This window comes from Zonotrichia leucophrys, chromosome 7 (assembly GCF_028769735.1).
Source record: "Zonotrichia leucophrys gambelii isolate GWCS_2022_RI chromosome 7, RI_Zleu_2.0, whole genome shotgun sequence".
NCBI lineage: Eukaryota > Metazoa > Chordata > Aves > Passeriformes > Passerellidae > Zonotrichia > Zonotrichia leucophrys.
In genome coordinates this window covers 24,744,199-24,764,391 of record NC_088177.1, presented here as the reverse complement: position 1 = coordinate 24,764,391, position 20,193 = coordinate 24,744,199, and the positions used below count along the sequence as shown (strand labels likewise).

Genomic DNA, 20,193 nt, shown 5'->3' with positions numbered 1-20,193 from the left:
GTCTGGTATTTTGAGAATACACTTTTGAGAATGGCGTACCAAATGGATGATCAGCTGATCTAGCTACTCAAAACAGTGCTGGCTGCTGTTTTATTCACATTTGTAGCACTGGCTCTCAGTACTTCAGACACTCTTCTTTGATTACTTCCCATTCCATTGAGAAGCTCAGAGAGACAAGCTCAATTTGCCAAATACTTAAGATTGTCTAAAACTGATATAAAGTAATTAGAAACATTTGCAGCTCTGCTAATTACCTCTGTCATTGCAGTCATCATGTAAGACAAAACAGTCATGTTGAGGAAGGCACAAAGGCATAACTAACCAGCACTGTAGAAAATGCTGAACAGAAAGACCACTCACCAAATCACAGATGCTTTACTATGTATTGATTTATGTTTTATGTCTCTTGGTGATCGTTACAGCAATACATATAAATCACATTAAAGTCTGTTTAGGGAGCTTAACATGTTGAAAGAGGTAGAGTGTTTTTATTTTACTGAAGAATGGGCATTTGATGCCACTATTACTGGTTATCTGCAAAGGAAATTGATTTGTCAAACCTTAATATGTGGCTGTTGTTATGAATTTCACTACACCTGTGAGGAAAATAAGAGAAGGAAAAGTATCAGTCCAATATAAAACCTGATTATACAGAAATTAAGTCAATTAATTTATGCATAACTTGCAACTCACACTCTAAGAAAAAAGAAAAACAAAATAGCAACTAAGAGGAATCACAGTTCTGTGATGATTGATTTTTTATTGTCAACAACTTTGTCCTTTGATCACCAAGCTACTATCAGCCTCCTCCTATTCCATCTGATCATGTAGATAAATCACTTGCATATATCTTCATACCTTCTTGTGGCTGACATTAGGCAGCATTAGTTACAAATATGCTGCTAATTTGAGGAGAATGAAGAAATACAGAAAAATAATTTTAAATTCCCACATAGTTATTTCAAAAGTTAATGTTTTGACCACTCTTTTTATCAACAGGTAATTTATAAGCCTGGCCTGAATAATTCATTGACTAGACAACTGTGGTAAAAAACTACAAAACATCACATCATCGGGGCAAAACCCAGTAACAATGTTAAATGGTGACCAGACTGATTTTGTTTTGTTAGGTGTTTCAGCCCAAATTCAGAATAACATCTTAAGCCTCAGTTAAGTTGATTAAAGTTCCATTGAATTCAAAGCATTCACAGCACATGCCTAGAGTTCAGTAAGTTTGTCCACTTTTTTTTTCAAATATAGCCAGACTGTTTAAAAAAACCAAAACAACAAAACAACAGAAGTACAATGCTGTTAGAGATTTTAGCAATTTGTTTCAACAATACCAGGCCAAGTTGCTGCATAAGTTAAGACAATACCATCTGCATTTCTAAAATGAAATTTCCTAAACTGTTTTCATTATCTAGATTGAAGTACAACCAACCAAAACAACATAAGTAGAGAAATAAGTTTTTAATTTCCCCATGAAAACATTAATTTTTAATCACAATTCCAGTTAACAATATTCCATCAAGCCAATTATAATGCATTGACAGAACAGACTAGTGACTTTGGTGATTTAGTGAATGACCTGCTGAAAAGTCAAGTAAGAGGAAATATTGAGGCAATGAGGCCCATCACTTTGAAGAAAGTGATCTTCAGTCTCCTTTACAAAGACCATCTCTGTCAGTCCCTCTAATGCTTTCTTCTTGGAACCTACATGAGAAGCAAAGATATATTTGGCTAATTTCCTTTGGGGTAATGACTTGGATCTGTAGGCAAGAGTAGACAAGGAGGTCAACTTAAATAATTCCAATTGTTAAAGAAGAAATCAAATTTGGGTATTAGAACTAGAAAGCCTGGTGTTGGCATTGAAATGTTATTATGTAATATTTCATTTCAGTATTGTGCAAATCAGATAGTAATATAGACAGTGATTTACATATACGAAGTATATATACACACACTGTCCTATGCAAGCTTTGTGTGTATTTACAAATATATACACACACATGCTATATTCTGTCTTAAAGAAAGAAGCACAAAGGTCTACAGTGCCTTTTCTTACTGTTATGGCTAGTAAAGGCATTAGCCAGCTGTTGAAACTCATAGGCATCAAACAGCAGTGATCATTACAGTCTTCAATCACCCCATTTAGAATTTACAATAAGCTAAGCAGAAAACCATTATTTCCACCTTCAGCATAAAGTTTTCCTCTGACTGAAAACAGAGTTCTGCAATGAACTGATGCACCATCTGTTCTAACTTCAGAACCCTTTTCCATGAAACTTCCAGAAAGGGGAACAAGCTATTGATGAGACCCCAGAATATAAGGACATCATTAGTGAGTGTCCATAATAAGATTAAATTCCCTTGAGGCCTCTCATCAAAACCTAGACTAAAAAGAAACAAAAAAAAAGGAGAAAATACTGACATTATAGTAACAAACCATAATATAAGGCATAAAATTAAGAAACATTATGAATTAATCATACTTAGACAATTACAATCCATATGGCTAGTTAAACTCAATCTGCTACCTGTAGTGGCATAGTCTGGATGCTGTATATTCAATGCCAGTGCATTTCTCCCAGGATGTAATTACTTAATTTTGTGAATGAGAAAATGATGTGTAAAAGCCAATGTTTCCATGGGTTCAATGCCCCAAGTCAGATAAAATGTATGAATGCTTATCAAATCTCATGACACTTTTTAACCCTATTTCATCACACTCATATTACCTTTAGGTATGTAAGAACAGTGAATCACCTTCCCACTTACTACTAAGGTTAATTCAGGAAACAAACTGTGTTCAAAGCCTAGTTTTCTGTAAACAGGATTTAGACGTCAACAAATGGCAAAAGATTGATTCAAGCAGTAGTTCTGGAGGCTTTTATCACTTGAAGCACACACATTTGGATTCCAAGAGCAAACACTTTTGCCTTATCGTTCCACTTATATTCAGGCAGGAGATTTCAGTCTCTCACAGGGCTAGACATTGATATTCTGGTTCACTTTCCTCTGTTGTCATATACAGCGTGTCACCTCTGGTGATACACAGTTCAAAGATAAGGGGAGTTGCAACTCCTCAAAAAAAGCCAAAACCAAACAAACGAAACACCAGAACAAGTCAATTCTAATATTTTAGTCCTTTGTAGACTGTAAGGAATTTCAAGCTAATGCTTGGTCCTTTCTCATACCAAGCTCTGGAGCCCAACCTGCTCTTCCACAATATCTGGAAAATTCTCCCAGAACAGTTTATATCCAGCATAAGCAAATCCGTTAGGCAATACAACAATATACTTCATCGCTTTGCTTGTTCTCTGAACAGACCTGAATTTAAAAAATATGAACATTTTAATTAATGACAGATACACATTAAAAAGGGGATTTGTTACATGGAAAAAGAATAATAGATACCTCAGGACTATCTCAAGATGTATTCCATTCAGTTATTCAGATCAGGCTGCTAGAAGGAGGAGGACAGTATTCTTGTATCATAGAATCACATGCCTACAAGAGGATGGATTCTGGGAGGAGGAGAAGACATCTTTCATTTACCTCATTAAATGGTTATTAAAAACAGGTGAGACTAGTGAACAACAAGAAAAAGGAAACATTTTATGAAATTGTGAGGTTTTTCATGCTCATAGGTCCAGAAATTATTATTTGCATTTTCCTATTTAAGTATCCACAAAGTAATATCAAAATCCAACACAGGTCTATAAGCTCTAGGTTTACTTCAGTCCTTTTGTTTCAAGAATAACAGATACAACAAAGATGTTCAATTACTTTGAGACCCTGGCCACAGAAATCAAAACTACTTTGCATCTTTGAGTGGAAGTACAAAAAAAATATGTAATGACTGTTTGAAATAAACAGACATTTGTTAACCCCAGCATTTTATTACTTTATATCTCAAGTCTCATGCAATCAGATACTAAGTAAATTACATACAAACCAATTCTGGTTCAGGATTCTTCTTCAGTTTCCATTGGACAGGTACAAAGAAATAAAACATTTTCAATTTCCCAATCTCTGACCGGCAGACCTTGTTTAGAAAATATATACTTTCTTTGAGTCTATAATTTCATTTATCTTCATTATTTCTGACATAGGGCACCTGCTACATATTGTGCAATTCCAGACAGATAATTTGGCTTCCTTCATAGTCGAATGATCAATCTTTTAAAAGTTACAGTGTGGTTTCATAAGCAAACTAATTCCAGAGGCAGCACAGAAGGCTTTAGAACACAAATGGAGCTTTTCACTGTCCAAGAGCAGAGTCTGGGTCCTGGTAACTATAACCAGTAAATGCTTTGCTTGTTCAATGATACATAATTAATAAAAGAAACCAAAGGGCACTGTACTCAGTCTCATGGAATTATTAATGCACATTTTGAATGGTTAAAATCCTTCGACTTTCAGCCACATGCCTTATAATACCTTGTTAGGAGCACTATACTCACCACAAAATCCTGTACTTGTCATGACTTATTGCTTAATTAAAATAATGTAATCAAAAACCTCACAGAACAAATGTTGACTGGAAAAATTATGCTAATCTTACACATATCTACTATTCACATATTACTTTCAGCAGAATAAGTTGACTAATGTGTTAATAAAATGAAACATACCCAACTATCTTGTCAAATGCTATTTTTATCTCAGCATTTACATACATTTGTCATGAAGAGGGTACATTCTGAGTAAAAGAAATAAACACTGTTATGATTAAACATGTCTGACATGATGTTCTCATCTGAGCATCAGGCAATGCCACATGCATAAGAAACTTGCCCTCATGCAGTCATAAAGCCAATGGCTTCATATCAAACTTACAAACTTACAAAGAACAAGACAGCTTTATTTAGCAAGGAGATGCATCTGATTAGATTTGTTCTGAATTTGGCCCTGAGCATTCAGATTAAAAATGTGACACAAAGCTTGAACCAAGTATAGCCTGGTAGGATTGAACACTGCATTTCACTGAGACCAGAAGAATTTTTGTACACAAGGATGAAACTGAGAAGAGTCTTCTCACTGTCCACAGCTACTTCAGAATGTTATCAGTGCCAGGAAGCAAGGGCAAAGACCCAGTACCCTCACACCTGAGAGACATCCTTGACTCCCTGCACCAGGAAGGACTAAAAGTATTGCTCTTACAAAACCAGAGAGTTAAGAAAAAGGGAAGAACGGAAAGACTAGTAAGGAGAGGGACTAGAGAAGAGGTGCCAGTTCTCCCTTTGGAAAAGGCCAGGTAAATCTATATAACTATGCACCCAAGCTCTCTCAGAAAGGACAGGTCTTTTAGCAGCCTTCTCTCCTGTACTCTCTGAAGGTACTGGAAAGAGATAATCAAGACCTGAGCTTATACAGGAGTGTACTCTAATGACTTGCCTGCTTTCTCTCTTCTCTGCTGGCATTCAAGTACAATGCTAAGAGTATTTCTCACATTCTTGCTTCTGAATATGCTGAGAATACTCTATAGTCCATTTCTAATGAATACTGCCCTGCCCCCCAAATTCTTTAGTATACTTGCCTAGCAGCAGCATTACCAAAAAAAATTCATTTTCTTCCTCCAGCACCCATATAGATACAATACAATGTGCAGAGATAGATAACCTTTCTCATGAGTCTCCTTGAATTTGCAGCTGTTCTGATGTCAACACCATTTCACACAAAGGTCTGAAATCATCATTGTATAAGCTCTGCAGGAAGAAAAAGAAATATGAACATGTGAGACAGTTGTACTGGCACCATCCTCTAACTGTGTTCTTGATGATGAGAATTTGTGCCTAATCCATAGATCAATCAACACACGAGTGGCTTAGTGTCAGTGGCAAATTAATAACATATCTATAAGCAATAGAAATGTTTTATAGCATTCTTTGGACTTGGACATTTTCAGACTTAAAAATGCATAGGAAACAAGTTGTTAATGTTAGCAATAAACAAGATAAGATTAAGAAAATCCCATTAGTAGTTCACAGATCAATAAATATTTTCTTGCCCGAGACTAAAAAACCATAAATGTTTCAGAATTTGATAAGCATGTAAGACTGATTTTATACCAAGCAGTTTTCAAAAAAGGAGGCCTGTATTATTTCATGATTCAATAAAATGAGAAAGGTATTGAAACCTGAGTTTAGCATATACACACAGGAAAAACTGTGGTAAATCTCTCTTGGGATAGTCAGAAAAAAACCTCTAATAAGCCAGTAATGCTGTACTATTTTATACCATCTTTCATCCCTATATTTCAGGTACTTCTAGGGGAAGAAAGTAATCAGGGTTTTTTTTAAGATAAAAAATTTGTCTCTGCCACACAGTCTCATATAGCCTTAATTCTTAATCGTTTTAGTTCCCTTACCGTTTTCTGTAGCCTGTTTTGCAATGGAATGTGCCATTATATCTTAAAGTTTCAATTATCTCAGATCTATCTACCAAACTGTCTTCATGCCAGTTTCTTGACCTTCAGCTCTAGCCTTTGTCTGTTTCTTATTGAGAGTACCTTAAGGCCCAGTGCTATAATCCATTAAAAAAAAAGCAGGGGGGAGAGGAGAAGAGGGGGTTTTGTTTCCACCAAAAAGAGAGTTTTGATATTTTCTGGAAGACTCTTTTTTTCCTTTTAATTTCTTTCCCTTTTTTCCCCTGGATTTACTACTATGGAAACCTGCTATTTCCAATTCAGCAGTCTCCCTCAAAAAAATAAAAAAAAAGGTTACTATGCCATAGGATAACAGAAAAATAAGCTTGAAAAATCACTTTATTGCTAATTTAACTTTTTCTTTGGCCAAACCCCATCCTGCAGCGTCTTAACTCAAAGTACCACAACAGAAAGCAAATCTACAGAGATGCAACTGAGTTCATAAAAGCATTCCTGTACTCCAGTTTGCCATAAACCTTTATAGATACTTCAAACTAGCAATAATAAAAAAGAAAAAAAGCCAGCTGCAGTGATGAGGGCCCAGAACAACAAGATAGACTTTTCTGTGGAGTGTTTCAAACATAGTCCATTTGATTCACAAAGATTTTAGGAAGCACCATAGGTACTTTTGTTGGTACACATGTTAGAAGGATAACCCTGTCAGCAGAAAAACTCCAATGGCACATCTCATCTTTTCTGATCAATGATAGACAAAGGGATACTTTTACATTCACTGAGGTGGAAAGTGAGAAGTCACCTTTCTAAAGAGGGCTCTGCTGCGTCTTTCAAGGGACTTATTTACTTTAGAAACAGGCTTTTCTAGAGAGATTGGAAAGTAGCCTGCCTTTATGAGGCTAACCCCAGAGATCCACACAAGCATAGAATCATAGAAACATTTCAGTTGGAAAAGACCCTTAATGGCTATACATATAGCATATTGAAATATGCTAGACAAGTAGACCTGATCACAGGAGAGCACACAATAGCAGAGACTAAAGGGCACAAGAGCAATATTTTATACAAACAAAAATAATTCCACCACCAAAAATACTGGTAAAATAAATCACTATCCCTTCCCTAGAGAGAACAATTTGTTTTAAAAATCATCGAAATTAAAATCAGAATGAATTATGTGAAGTGCATCACTAGCAAAAAGAGAAGTATAGTGTTATACACAATTCTGCCCTTGTCTGCAGATTTTTCTTTATGCAATTAATTGGGAATGTATACTCTTAACTTATATATGCACTGTTGCTGATGAGATTTTCTTTGTTGTCTTACTGCAAAAAGGGAGTTGCATTTCTTCTGAATTTAATACAATAATTGGCTTCCCTGTTTTGTCTTGATGTAAGTCATGACAACATTAGGGCTGCTTTGTAAGGTGATTATTGGCCTTTTTTTACTGTTTTCATTTCAAAAATTTATGAACAAAATTAAACAACTGCCTTGATGGACTATTACGTGTTTTTCTTAGCAGAAGGGACTAACTGTTATGATTTGTAAATTATGAAGTCTCACATCCATTTAATAAAAATGCAGGGCAAATTTAAGCAGAGAACATGTAGTCATAGATAGAAACTAGAGTGAATATTTATATGGTAAATAAATCTTATAGCACTAGAACTATACAGAGGCATAAGACACTACTAAATGAAGTGAGATGAAGATAGCAGTGCCATGTTCTTGTTCTGGGCTCCCCAGTATAAAAAAAAAAAAGAGATGGAGTTATCAGACAGAAAAAATCCAGTGAAGCCACAATGTGTTATTCATCTGCTTGTTTCTGATACTAATGACACCTGGCCAGCTCACACCAAGTGTACTGTAGAATAAAGTTCTTTCTTCAATTGATTTATGGACATCAAGGAATGCTAGTTAATGCCCAGCTCTTGAAGAATTCATGTCTGTGAGTTATTCTGCCCAAATATTTTCTTCCTTTCTCCTGCTGACCACATCGGATCAACAAGATACTCAAGTATTGGCAGGGCCAATCTACCGACTCTATAAGGTAAAAACTATAACTGACTAAGTAAACTCAAGGGAGATCTGTTACATAAAACAATGCATGTAAAGAAAGAAAGTATCTGTTATGGTTATCTTACCTTTTACTTTGACAAAATTTTAAAGTGTGGTATAACTTGGAAGCAGAGAACATCTCTTTCATGACTGGAGTAGCAATATTTCTTCTTGACAGAGAAGCTTATGATGCAAAGTGCACTGCTACAGTCTAATTTTATTACTTCACCATCAAAGGATCCCAATCATATATTTCCTGAACACTGCTGCCATTGGCTTCATGTTCCTTGTTGCATGAATAAATAAAATCAAGAGAAAACAAAACTTTGCGTTCATACTTATACAGTACATGCACTCTGTGTGCTTCTGTCTCACTTTTCTGGTTGCTTAGCTTGAGAAACAAAGCAAAAAAGGAGAAAGGGTACTGAGATATGACTTGAAACAATTTTTTTTTTCTGTCAAAGCCTATTCTTTCCTATGGTTTGTTATTTTAGATTATGAATTTGGAGTAACAATTATGACTGACACTGTAGCAGTAGTAAGCAGTAAAATATGACACAGTGAGAAGATTCTTTTCAGTTTCTTCTTTCTATATAAAAATTCTTCTGTCTCAATGAAATGCAGTGTTCAATCCTACCAGGTTAGACCTGGTTCAAGCTTTGTGCCACATTTTTAATCTGAGTGCTCAGGGCTAAATTTTCTTCAGAATTACTCTAGTAACACTGACTGCACACAAGTGCAGTCAACATTTCTGAGATTTCTGCAGAAAAATACCTTGATCAACTGAAAAATACTATGTCAGCCAAAATTGCATGATACATATTCTTTGTGTCTAGGACTTACTGTACCTACCATGTCTGCAAGTTCTACCTATGGGGGGAAGAAAAAGCCAGACCAGAAACTACTACTGAAACACAAAGCAGCACTAGGGAAGGGTGAGCTGACACCTTTGATCTTATAGCCCATATGCCCCAGCAGGAAGCATGAAGGCTACCTGAGCAAAGCCTGACACACTCTGGTAGTTTGAACCCAAAGAAAGCACTGCAGCTACTCACAGAGCAGGTTTCATTCCAAAATACATGGTTTCCTTAAAAAAACCAATAAATCACCCCAGCTGAATTTGCAAGATCTTTGTTGATTTGGTTGGCTGTTCAGCTTTTTTTTACCCTAAACTGTCTCCCAGAGTCAGGTATGTAAAACTGAACATAGGCAATAAGAAGAGTATAATTTTGATTGTGATGCTCCAAGAGTAAATTCCACCATGCATACATCATCTTTCATTTGATGTTTCCATAATTCTATCCATAGTGCTGCTTCCCCAACTGTCCAACCACAAAATCATCCTACCCTGAAAGAACCATATGCCAGCACTACCTCAAAAAATAAAGTAGGAATTCCTTCTCTTTTCTTGCCATATGTAAATGCTCTTGAAGAATACTCACCTATGCCTTTCCTTTCATTTTGCCTCACCAGATTTTTATGGTCTCAATCAAGACAGATTTCTTCACTTCCTACCCAGTGATATTTTTCACCTGCTTGAAGAAATCCCTTCAATTTATCAATCTCTCTACTTTCATCTACTGTGCAGCAGGCACCAGTGTTTCTCCTTGCTTGTCCTAAATCTCCCAGGCTCATTAGTCCTCTTCTCCACCCTTGATCTTCATCTTCTTCACCTTTGTGATTGTCTTGCATGTGCTTTCTGATATCTGTGACTTTGTAAAAACCTTTTCCCTTAGCACTGCAGTACTTCTGCTTTCTTCTGTGACCATCTCTGCATGATCCTCTAACCCTGCAGTATTTCTGGTTATTGCTGTAAACTGCTCACCTTGTACTTTGCTTGCAGGCCTGCCTCCATTGGCTTCTGAGGAATCAGACTATTTCTTTTGTCCTTTCCTGATCAAGATGCTTTCTCTTTCCACCTTCCACTCCATGAGTCACCCTCCTTTTTTTTTCTTGTACACCTCTCCAACAGATTGATCCCACAGCTTTACTAAGAGATAATTGATAGCTCCCTCTTCCCATTTGGTGAAATCTAAGTGATCAAACTTCCCTGCTTTTCTCATCAGCTGTTGTTGCCACATGCAAGGAAGGTATTGCTCTTATAACTATTTCCAAACTTACAAAATTATACTTGGAGAGTGATAGCATTGCATTAAGCTGAAGAAACAAACATGTTTCACAGTGTTATATTTGTTCATACTTTTAGGGTTGTAGCACTTTAGAAGCAACTGCAGAATATGATTTTCTTAGGTTGTTTACACTGCCATCAAGAACAAGCCTTGCTGTAAGCTTTGAAGTTGGACATTTTTGCTTTACACACAGTAGTGGTCAGCATAAGCACTATTGAGGTGATATTACCCAGTCTGTCGCTCTTAACTCAGGACTAAAATGGTGAATCAATGCCTCTCAAAATACTTTGACATCCGTCTTTAGAGAACAAAGGTTAGCAATGGGATTTCTGAAAAACAAACATTTATGCACATCAACTTCATGGGCTCCTAATTATTTTAATTTTTAAATTTTGTTACAAGGAGGGATACTTTATGGAACATAAACTCCCCTAACAAGATACAGAAAATATACCATTATTCAATATTTCTGGCTAAAATATTTTCAGCTGAGCTATGTAAAGACACAAAAAATAATAAGAATAACTATTTTCAGACAACCTTTTCTCCTGTTGGCATCAATTGGTGGTAGACTTTGCCTTGCCCTGGATTAGGTCCCAGTTAGCTGGAAACAGTATGTGCATGCTCCAGCACTCAGGTGATGAAATGGTTTGTTAGCAGAGCACATGGTTTTGATTAGTGGTCTAATGAACTAATGCCTTAAATCAACAGGAAACGCAGCATCTGGTCATCACTTCATTGCTTCCTTAAGCCCCAGACACATCTTACTATCACCTCTGGCTCTCTTATGCTACCCCAGTGCCCAAGAATGTTAAGGAAGTAGCTTTTCTGAAGAAAAAAAAGAGTAGATTATTAATATATTAATTACTACAAGCTAGACGCAGGAAAAGAAGTGTTGATGCTTCCAATATTCTATGGATGAAGTTTCTGACAACTGAGACAAAAATCTTAGGCCTTGTCTAGTTTTCACCATCCAGTATTTTCTACAGCATGTTCTTTGAATAACTGACCAGATTTAATGATGCAAAACACATTTATTCATTCATAAATGTATTTTTCTCTAGTTGATACTGAATTTATACCGATATTAAGATGCTCTATCATATTGAGATGTTTCTGTCTGTGGCAAATACTTTTACTTGGTTTTTACAGTCCCCTGATCCCTACCCAAAATTCTCATTAATAGCGGTTCCATATTTCCACACAGCTTGTCAGTTTGATTATTTAAGTACTTATTCAGTGTACTAAAGACCCTAATCACCCCTTCAAAGCATGCAGCTCTATATAAGGCCTCCAATGTCTGAAATACATAAGGATCATCATCATCATAATAGCATGGCAGCTGTGCTTCCCATAAGCCAGAAAAGTTGATCCTGTACACAACAGACACACCTCAGCTACTGTGTGCCATCTGCCTAGTTAGCAGTTAGACAGCCACAGCACATAGAAACAGCTGCTCCTGACAATATGAAAAACATCAGTACTTCCTTAAAGGCTTTGGCAATGTGGATAAACAATTTCAGTGAAAAGAATATTTTAAATTGCTGCAAATTTTCGATGCAACTGCTATTATGCATCACACCACAACAAAGTGATTATGCTCAGTAGAATGGATTTTGTTCAGCAACTGTAAGAGTGTTGAGGGATTTTTTGTTGTTCATGTTGCTTTTGGCTTTTCTTTTATCCCCCCTCAGTTTTACAGAATACCGGTTAAAAAGGCTAAAAGACTATTTTGCCCTGGACAAGGTTTCATGACATACTAAAATAATTTACTGTGATTTTTTTCCATTTCATTCTTTCAAGTAAAACAATTTTACTTTCAGAAGTTCACTGTGGCCTTCATCTTGAACTATTTATTTATGCCATTTATGTAAAGACTGGATTTCCAAGAAACCTAAATACTGTGTCTGGTCTGCAGCAAAATTATGATTTATAATAAAGCAAAATAATGAACTACTTACAATTGTGGGTATAGGAGGGTGTTTGGGAACGCAGAGAAGCAGCACAATCCTTGGTCTTGGCAGCTATGTGTTGTGAAAAGGTAAATTTTACAGCGAGCAAATGTTCAAATGCAACAGATGCATAGAAGGATGACAGGCTATAGAGGATGGGTGAACACGTGCACTACGCACACCTTTCATGCCTACAGTTTTTCTCTTCCCCTTTGTTACTCCTTGTGAATAAAGAGAAAAGCTCTAGGTGTCTGACTCTGGAATGAAGCTGCTTGTTCAAACTGGGGGCTCTGTGCCCCTTTGGAGGTCAGCTGGCTGCAGGCAGGAGTGGAGGGTGGAACAGCTCTCTCTCACCTGCCTAACCATGCATAAGGGAGCTGACATTGCATGGTGCCTCTCACCACCTCCTTCCTGAGTGCTCACAGTCTGGAGATGGACTAGCAAATTACTATAAATAGGTACCAGCAGCGCAGAAGACAGGCATGGAAAGGGTTAGCAGTACAGACCCCACCTTAGAAACTGATAGGGAAATAAAACCTGTTTATAGAAAAACCCCAAAAGCTATCTGGAAACAATTGCTGTCTTATATTTTGTATAGATTAAGCTTTCTAGCTACCTCAAATAAGTGTGAGATTTATATTAGTTGTGAAAAGATCAGTAATGGGAGGCAAATTAATGAGAAACCTGCTGTCACATTACAGCATACGTTTTTAATGGACATTTTAAAATATTTGGACAAAATATCTATATATTTTTAAATGTGAATTCTTTAACTGGTAAATGTAATTAGCTAAACCTAAAGCAAAAAACATAAAGGGACAAAAATTGATTTAATCAAAATATTCTGTCACTGCCATACATAAGCCACCAGAATATCTTTTCAACAAATGAAATTATTCTTTATTTTATGCTTTTAAAAATGCATTAGTGTAATTGCTCTGCAACAAATTACCTTCTGTGCTATAACCGTGGCTACAACATCCCTCGCATGTACATCAATTGTGCATATTGTCATGATGTTCTGATGATCACCAGGGGTGAGTTCCCTTAACAGCATGTTTATAAGGGCATTCAGTTGAGCAATCTGCAAAATAATTATATTTCAATGGAGATATTACACTGTGGGGAAAAAAACCTATTATATGTCAAGTGCTAAATGGAGCAGTTATAGAACCAAGACACATTTATTGGTGCTTTTAATCAAAGCAAATAACTTCTGCAAACTAATAATGGTATTGTTTTCTTACAATTTTAATTTTACTCCTGAATTACAAAAATACACTTCTGCTGGTTCCCAGAACTATTTCAGAACAGATAAATACTAGTCTGATACTGCACTTGGAATGCTACTCTGTAACTGCACACGTGAGAAAGCTACTAGAGATGTTTAAAGTATCACACATGTACTTCAAAACTCTGCTTCCAAACCAGTCACAATATACTTTATGTTTACTACAGGAAATGCAGGGGCTGGGGAGGAGAGGGAAACAACAACTCTCTGGGGGCTGATTGCCTTGGTCATGATGGCTTCCTTGTGCCAGAGGAACATGAAAAGCAGGATCCCTGAACAGCTTCCTTCATCAGGCTGCTGTGTAATTCCCCATCCTGATAGGAATGGTGACACTGAGGAGGTGGCCCAGAGTGCCTGTCTTGGTGGCCCTAGAAGCCACTGGCAGTCATTATGAATTAGATTTATTCCCAGGAATCTGGACATCTTAATTTAAAAAGTGATGCTTCTGAACAAAAACAATAGGTTTTTTGGAATTTTTTTGGGGGGAGGGTGGAGGGAAGGGGACCCCAGAACAGTCCTTCTAAATAACACTTGCTATGAAATAACAGTAAGCATATATATAATTTTAAATGATTGCAAGACAAATCTTTCTGACAGAGCCTGTCAAAGATATTTAGGCACGGATTTTGGAAAGCTGGTTCATGCAGAATCCCACCTTTGCAACAGGGATTTTTTTCATTCGTTTGCACTGATGAAAGAAAACACACATCCTTAGTAGATTGATATAGTAGCAAGTAGCGTTATTTTTTCTAGAGATCACTAGATTTTGGCCTTTACATTTTATAAGTCCAATCTGTGAAACTTCAGTGGTTTATACCATAAGACTTCTGCCTTTGTTTAAAATTACCATTTTTATACATTTTGTGCATAACAGGTTTGCGTACCTATTTGGAATTACAGACTTTCAGATGATTTCCAACCATCCTTCTATAACCTTGAAGATTTCAACATCCTCAGCATAGTCTCAAATATCTAGCAAATAAATTCTTTTAACTGATTTAGTAGTTTATTTTCACATGTTGCTGCCACTTCAATAATTTTTTCTGAAAAAAATGTTGCAGAGTTCCTTCTAAATTCACCATTATTCTACCTAACACAAATACTACCTCCTCTAACATCTTAAAGGAGCAATTAAAAAAAAAATCATTAGTAAGTGTGAATAACATCACAGACTTTGTCATGGTGCTTCTGAAGATCTTCTTGCTGAACCTGTTTCCTGGCGAAATGCAAAACACACAGACCTGGAACCTGGGCAGGCCAGGTGACTACAGCTCAGCACCTGGGAGGACAGAACAACCTCTATCCTAACCCCAGGTTCTGAGCTACACGAGTTACACTGTGAAAGACCTCAGTCCTGTAAAACACACTGTGATCTGCCTGCTCAGAACACAGGTTTGTTATGAATAAAACCTTTGGTGTTCTGCTCTTTTCACCCAGTCTCCTTTGAATAAAAAGCCCTACTTCACACCTTATGTGAATTTACAGAGACAGATGAAAATAACTCATTTTTTATGCTTGTCTTCAATTGTGCCTTTCTCCCCAAGCTCTAACAATAGGATACAAAAGCTTGTGAATCCAAGAGAAAGAATTTCCATTAAATGGAACCCATATAGTTCCCTCAAAGGAGAAAAGATCTATAGAACAAAAAAAAGGTATAAAAATCACCAAACTTAATTCTCTCCCAGTATACTGTTTATGCAGTAACACAGCTCATGCACTCCACAACGTGCAGCACTGAATGAATTTTTAGCCTGCTTCCTACCAGTATGAAGAGAACAATTTTGGTGGCCTACATCCAAAGACACAGCAGTGGATCACTGTTCATATTACTCAGTGATTGCATATAATTTGGCATCACTGAAACAATCGCAGCTCTGAAAAGGTTGAGCTCTGGGCTATTATGAAGGCTAAATTAACTCTCATCACTTGAGTGAATGATCCATTCATACCAAGGTCAAAATCACTAGTTGAGCAGCAAAGGCAAGATGGCACTATTGCTGACTGACCTGCAGTTGCATATGGGTAAGACTTTATTATTCTCAGACAACCTGAATATTACTGAAAACATTAAATTAGTTACTTACTGTAGAAAATGTTTAAATCTCTGTGGATAAAGTAAAATCCAACCGGTCCTTCCCCTGCTCACTTTGCTCCTTGGGTTCAGACAGAAGTATGAGTGCTTTAAGTGACTGAACTTGCTGAGGTAGGAATCAAAGTTCAGGAGGAAATCAAGGTTAGACTTTTCTTGGTTTCCTCTTGTAGATCAGGCACTTGAGTGCATTAGCAAGACAAAGAGAACAGAGAAGTTGGTCAGCAGGTGCTAAAGGGAAACTAGGGTCTCTCAGAGAATACAACTTTCTTTTTCTCAAGGAAAAACAGTGGTCTTTTTATTAATTTTTCTTTCCTTCTTTATCCCCAAATTGGGCAGATCAAATATGAAATCTCCATGTCATAGAATAGTCTGACACTGTTTTTTCAGAATGAAAATTAATAGCTATATTAAAAAACTTGTTTCAGAACAAATTATTTTTAAAATAGTTGTCTGAAAAGACAATCTTTCAACTTTTCAGTTAATATTAATTTCCAGCTTTTGAGTCAGTATTAATCTCTGCACCCATCTTCACAGTCCTAAGTTAAGTTCTGATCCTCCATGGCTCACATTCTCCAGGCAGCCCATGTTTCAGACCGCACGTTGCTGTGTGACTGCATTACAAATCATTATTGGTTGTATTATCCCATGGTTTGTCACGGGATACACAGCCCAGCAGAATTCAAGTTCCACTGGGGAGGAGTGGGAAATAAAAAGAACTAGCTGCAGTTCCCAGTATAGGCCCAAGGGAATCAACAGCATGAACTGTGGAGGTACTTTGTTACTGGGACCTCTGCCTTATGCCACACTACAGTAATGACTCAGCTGCTATTTTTGGTTGAAAATATATGGTTTCATTTCATTTTCTTGACAGGAAGTTTACCCAAAGTATCATTTTCCCACAGAAAACGTTAATGTCTTTTGGGTTTCTTTCACTTGTTTGTTTGGGGGTATTTTAAGGGGAAAAATTTCACTAATTATTTTTCATCATCCAAACTTCCTGCTCCTCTTGGGAGCCTAGGCTGTATGTCAGGCAATTCTGTCTAAACCTCAGTACACACTTGTTCTGGCTCCTAAGCCTAGATGCCTATGGTTATGCTGGCCCCTCAAATCGGCTAAATGATTTCACTTCCAGTGTGTAAGGATACTTTTAGTTAGAAACATAAGTCTTTACATTCTGAGATTCCTAATTCGGCTTCAACAATCTTTCCATCATCTTTACATAAAATTACACTCCAGTGAGCCTCAAGGGGAGACAAAAAAAAAATACAGACAGTAACCGTGCTTTGTACAATTAGCAAATGGTTCTGGGCTAACAGAACGGACAACAAAGACAGCCATTTTCCCTTGCATTCTCCTCAATGCTGCCTCATTGGCTATGACCTCAGGATCCACTGAGCTTCTCCATTAGATGTAACAGATAACATGGTCTGAACAGGGAGACTAAGGTCTGTAGAATTATTTGCTTCTTTTCTTTCAATTCAGCAGAACATCAGGCAAGGAAATACACTAGTCAGTAATCTGACCTGTCCTTTGCAAAACACAGGGCACTGAAGAGTACACATAACCACTGTTTATTCTACCAGGTTCTTATTGTCACCAAATTTAAGGTAACATTGTCAAATAACTTAAGTACTTTGCAATCTGTTGATAGATGTTGAAGAAACCTACAGTTAGAATAATTTTCATTTGGCTAAAAACAGTGACTAAAGAACACAACTACCTAGGATGAAAAGTTCCCCTGCTCCAAATGGTTACCCTCAGAAATGATTTTCAGTAAAACAACTGCAGAGGAAGTGACATCATGGAGAAGAAGTGGAACTCCCACCTTCCCCAGGGATCATAGAATCCTTTTGGTAATAGCTCTTTTTAGAACTATTTTTAGAACTACTAGAGTAGACATGTTAGAAATATTAGTTGTCATTGAAGGAAATTAAACCAAAGTAGAACAAAATGAATGGAACCAAATGGAGCCAAGTCATTCTTCTATTTTCTATGCTGCAATCTTTCTATACAACCTTACTCTCTAAATAGATGTTTGACATCAGACAAAAGATGCTGTAAAAACAAAAGTATTTCCATTGTTTTAAGGTAATTTTCATTGGTATTTCTAAAGCATCATAAGCCTGTAATTCTAGTCTGCAAAACAGCTCTGTGTAGCAGAACGATTCCTGTTTTGCTGAAATACAAGTTGAACCATTTGAGCACATAGACACATCCGGTCACCCTTCAAAATAAGGAACAGTTGCTTCTGTTACATGCACATCTGAAGCATGCACATAACAAAGTGACTTTGTTGATAAATGATTCACCAGCGAGGACATCTTTTCTCCAGATGGATTAATATTATTTTTATCACAATATTTTCCAACTCGCTTATGCAAAATGTTTTTGGTCTGCCAATTTCTAAGTTCCTTGAACATTACATTGTCTTAATAAGATATTAAGGTTATAAAGAGGATTTGAAATTAACTCACTGTGCTGGTGACAGCAGACATGTAATTAGAAATTGAGTGTTTGTTTCCAAGAAAGGATATACCAACATTAAGAGCTCTGGCCAGGATTTAGGAGATTTGCTTTCACAAAAGCTCTGAAGGTGTCATTTAAAGAATCACAGAACTTTCAAGTTCCCAGCTGTAAAGTAGAGCTAGTATCACTTTCCTATCCACAGGAGAGAATACATTTCTTATATTTAGAAAAATTAGGAGATATCAAGATATACAGTAGGAAAGCCTTTTCCCTGGAAACCACAACCTATAAAAAGTTGGTGTAAAATTCAGCAGACAGTTTTTGTTCAAATAGTTGGTACTCAAAGACTTACATTCAAACAAAAGCAAATGATAAACCATTCAGGTTTTTCCCCCAAGAGATCTCAGCCGTTGTCTCATCAGCCTTTAGAAGTGCCCCAGGCACTAAGACATTCTTCAATTCCACTTTGATGTTACCCTATATTGTACAAATACTCGGTGACCTCATCCTTCTGCCCCAAACCAAAGTAAAATTTTCATCTATACAAATTGCTTTGCAACACTTGTCAAACTGATCTATGGTATGTTTAAGTTCATAAAAGTCCCCAACACACACAAGAATTTTTAAGATAGGAAAGAATGAGAATTATTATCTTCTACACTTGTTTGTTCTAAGTTAGCAGTTCCTTCACCTCCTGATCATTCATATCCCCAAAATATTGGGGAGGGGGGAAGGTTCATTTAATAATTCAGTTTTTAAAGTAGGGTATGAATAGAGAGACACCTCACAGATTCCGGATTATTACACATCCACATTGCATCATACACCACAGCACATGTCACAGTTGAAATGACCACAATACGAGGAGTATCACAATACAACACCAAAAAAAAAACTGTAATACCATACCTCATCAGAAGACTTCAGGTGCCTGTCCATACAGAGTAACATCATACCACTTCAGAAGGCTTCAGGCATCTGCCCTTCTTGTTCTTTAGCGCAACCTTTCATACTCCTCATGTTGATGCATTGCACCTGTGTGCCCTCTGTTCCCTTTGGTGATTGGTCAGTGCTCCATGGCTCATTGCTTTCAATGCTGCTCACCTGCTTCTCACAGCTGTAGCCCATTAGGGATGAGGCTCAGCCACAGCCCCACTCCCAATTACCACAAACTGTGTACCTACATGTCCAGAGGATATTTAATTCATATAAGCCACCCCTAGGATGTTCATTTACATTCACCATTGTGTGCACTTATCTCTTTTTACTGCCATTTTCCCTACTGCTTTAGCTACACATATCTGTTTATCTCACAGCTCCTCTGTGCAGCTGTACAATGAAAAAGTCCTCCATGTCTTACACAGCTGACAAAGTTTGCTCTAGAATTAAGGTACAAACACTACAGGAATAAAGTTATCCAAAATTCTGCAAATGTAGAACACAAAGACTCTTGTGCCCATAAATGCTGGTTTCTGAATTACAAGAAGTTTTAATTTGTTAAGCTTCAGCTCTTTTCAGATGCATAATCCTTGACTGAAGAGTGCATATCCCATGTCCTAATGCTTTGACAGGTCTTCATTTCTTACACAGCAGACCCTTGAGAACAAAATGACAGAAGCACTAAAGAAGCAAGCAGGTTAGTGACTGCATCTTGGAATTTGACTTCTGAATCTTATGTAAAAGCCAGTTGGGTAATTTGCTGGTTATGGAAGAAAAAATAAACTCAGAGAGATATTTTCAGAAGTACTTTGAGATTTGGGAGTTCAATCCTGTAATACTCGTTTCCCCAATTTTTTTAATCCTTTGAGTTCAAAAACTCT

The 20,193-nt window shown here is 36.9% G+C and overlaps 1 protein-coding gene across 11 annotated transcripts; it reads right to left on the bottom strand.

The window, feature by feature from the left end:
- Positions 1–1,691: 1,691 nt before the first annotated feature.
- Positions 1,692–19,417, bottom strand: LOC135450261 (dynein axonemal heavy chain 11-like). 11 transcript variants are annotated; one of them, XR_010440993.1, is made up of 10 exons: positions 19,283–19,329; positions 18,726–18,850; positions 15,900–16,013; positions 13,477–13,608; positions 12,534–12,596; positions 9,886–10,901; positions 8,530–8,729; positions 5,626–5,711; positions 3,418–3,527; positions 2,357–3,330 (listed from the first exon to the last, which is right to left on the bottom strand). XR_010440993.1 is itself a non-coding variant. In XM_064718272.1 (4 exons), exons 1-4 carry the CDS (start codon positions 19,325–19,327, stop codon positions 10,887–10,889), a joined length of 255 nt encoding a protein of 84 aa, XP_064574342.1. In that variant the 5' UTR covers positions 19,328–19,417; the 3' UTR covers positions 9,629–10,886. The 11 variants fall into 11 exon arrangements, 2 of the variants coding, with proteins under 2 accessions (XP_064574342.1, XP_064574341.1); XR_010440991.1 differs by lacking the exon at positions 18,726–18,850 and having other exon boundaries at positions 3,418–3,589; positions 15,900–16,085; positions 19,283–19,355; XR_010440990.1 differs by lacking the exon at positions 18,726–18,850 and having other exon boundaries at positions 15,900–16,085; positions 19,283–19,355.
- Between the last annotated feature and the right edge of the window lie 776 nt (positions 19,418–20,193).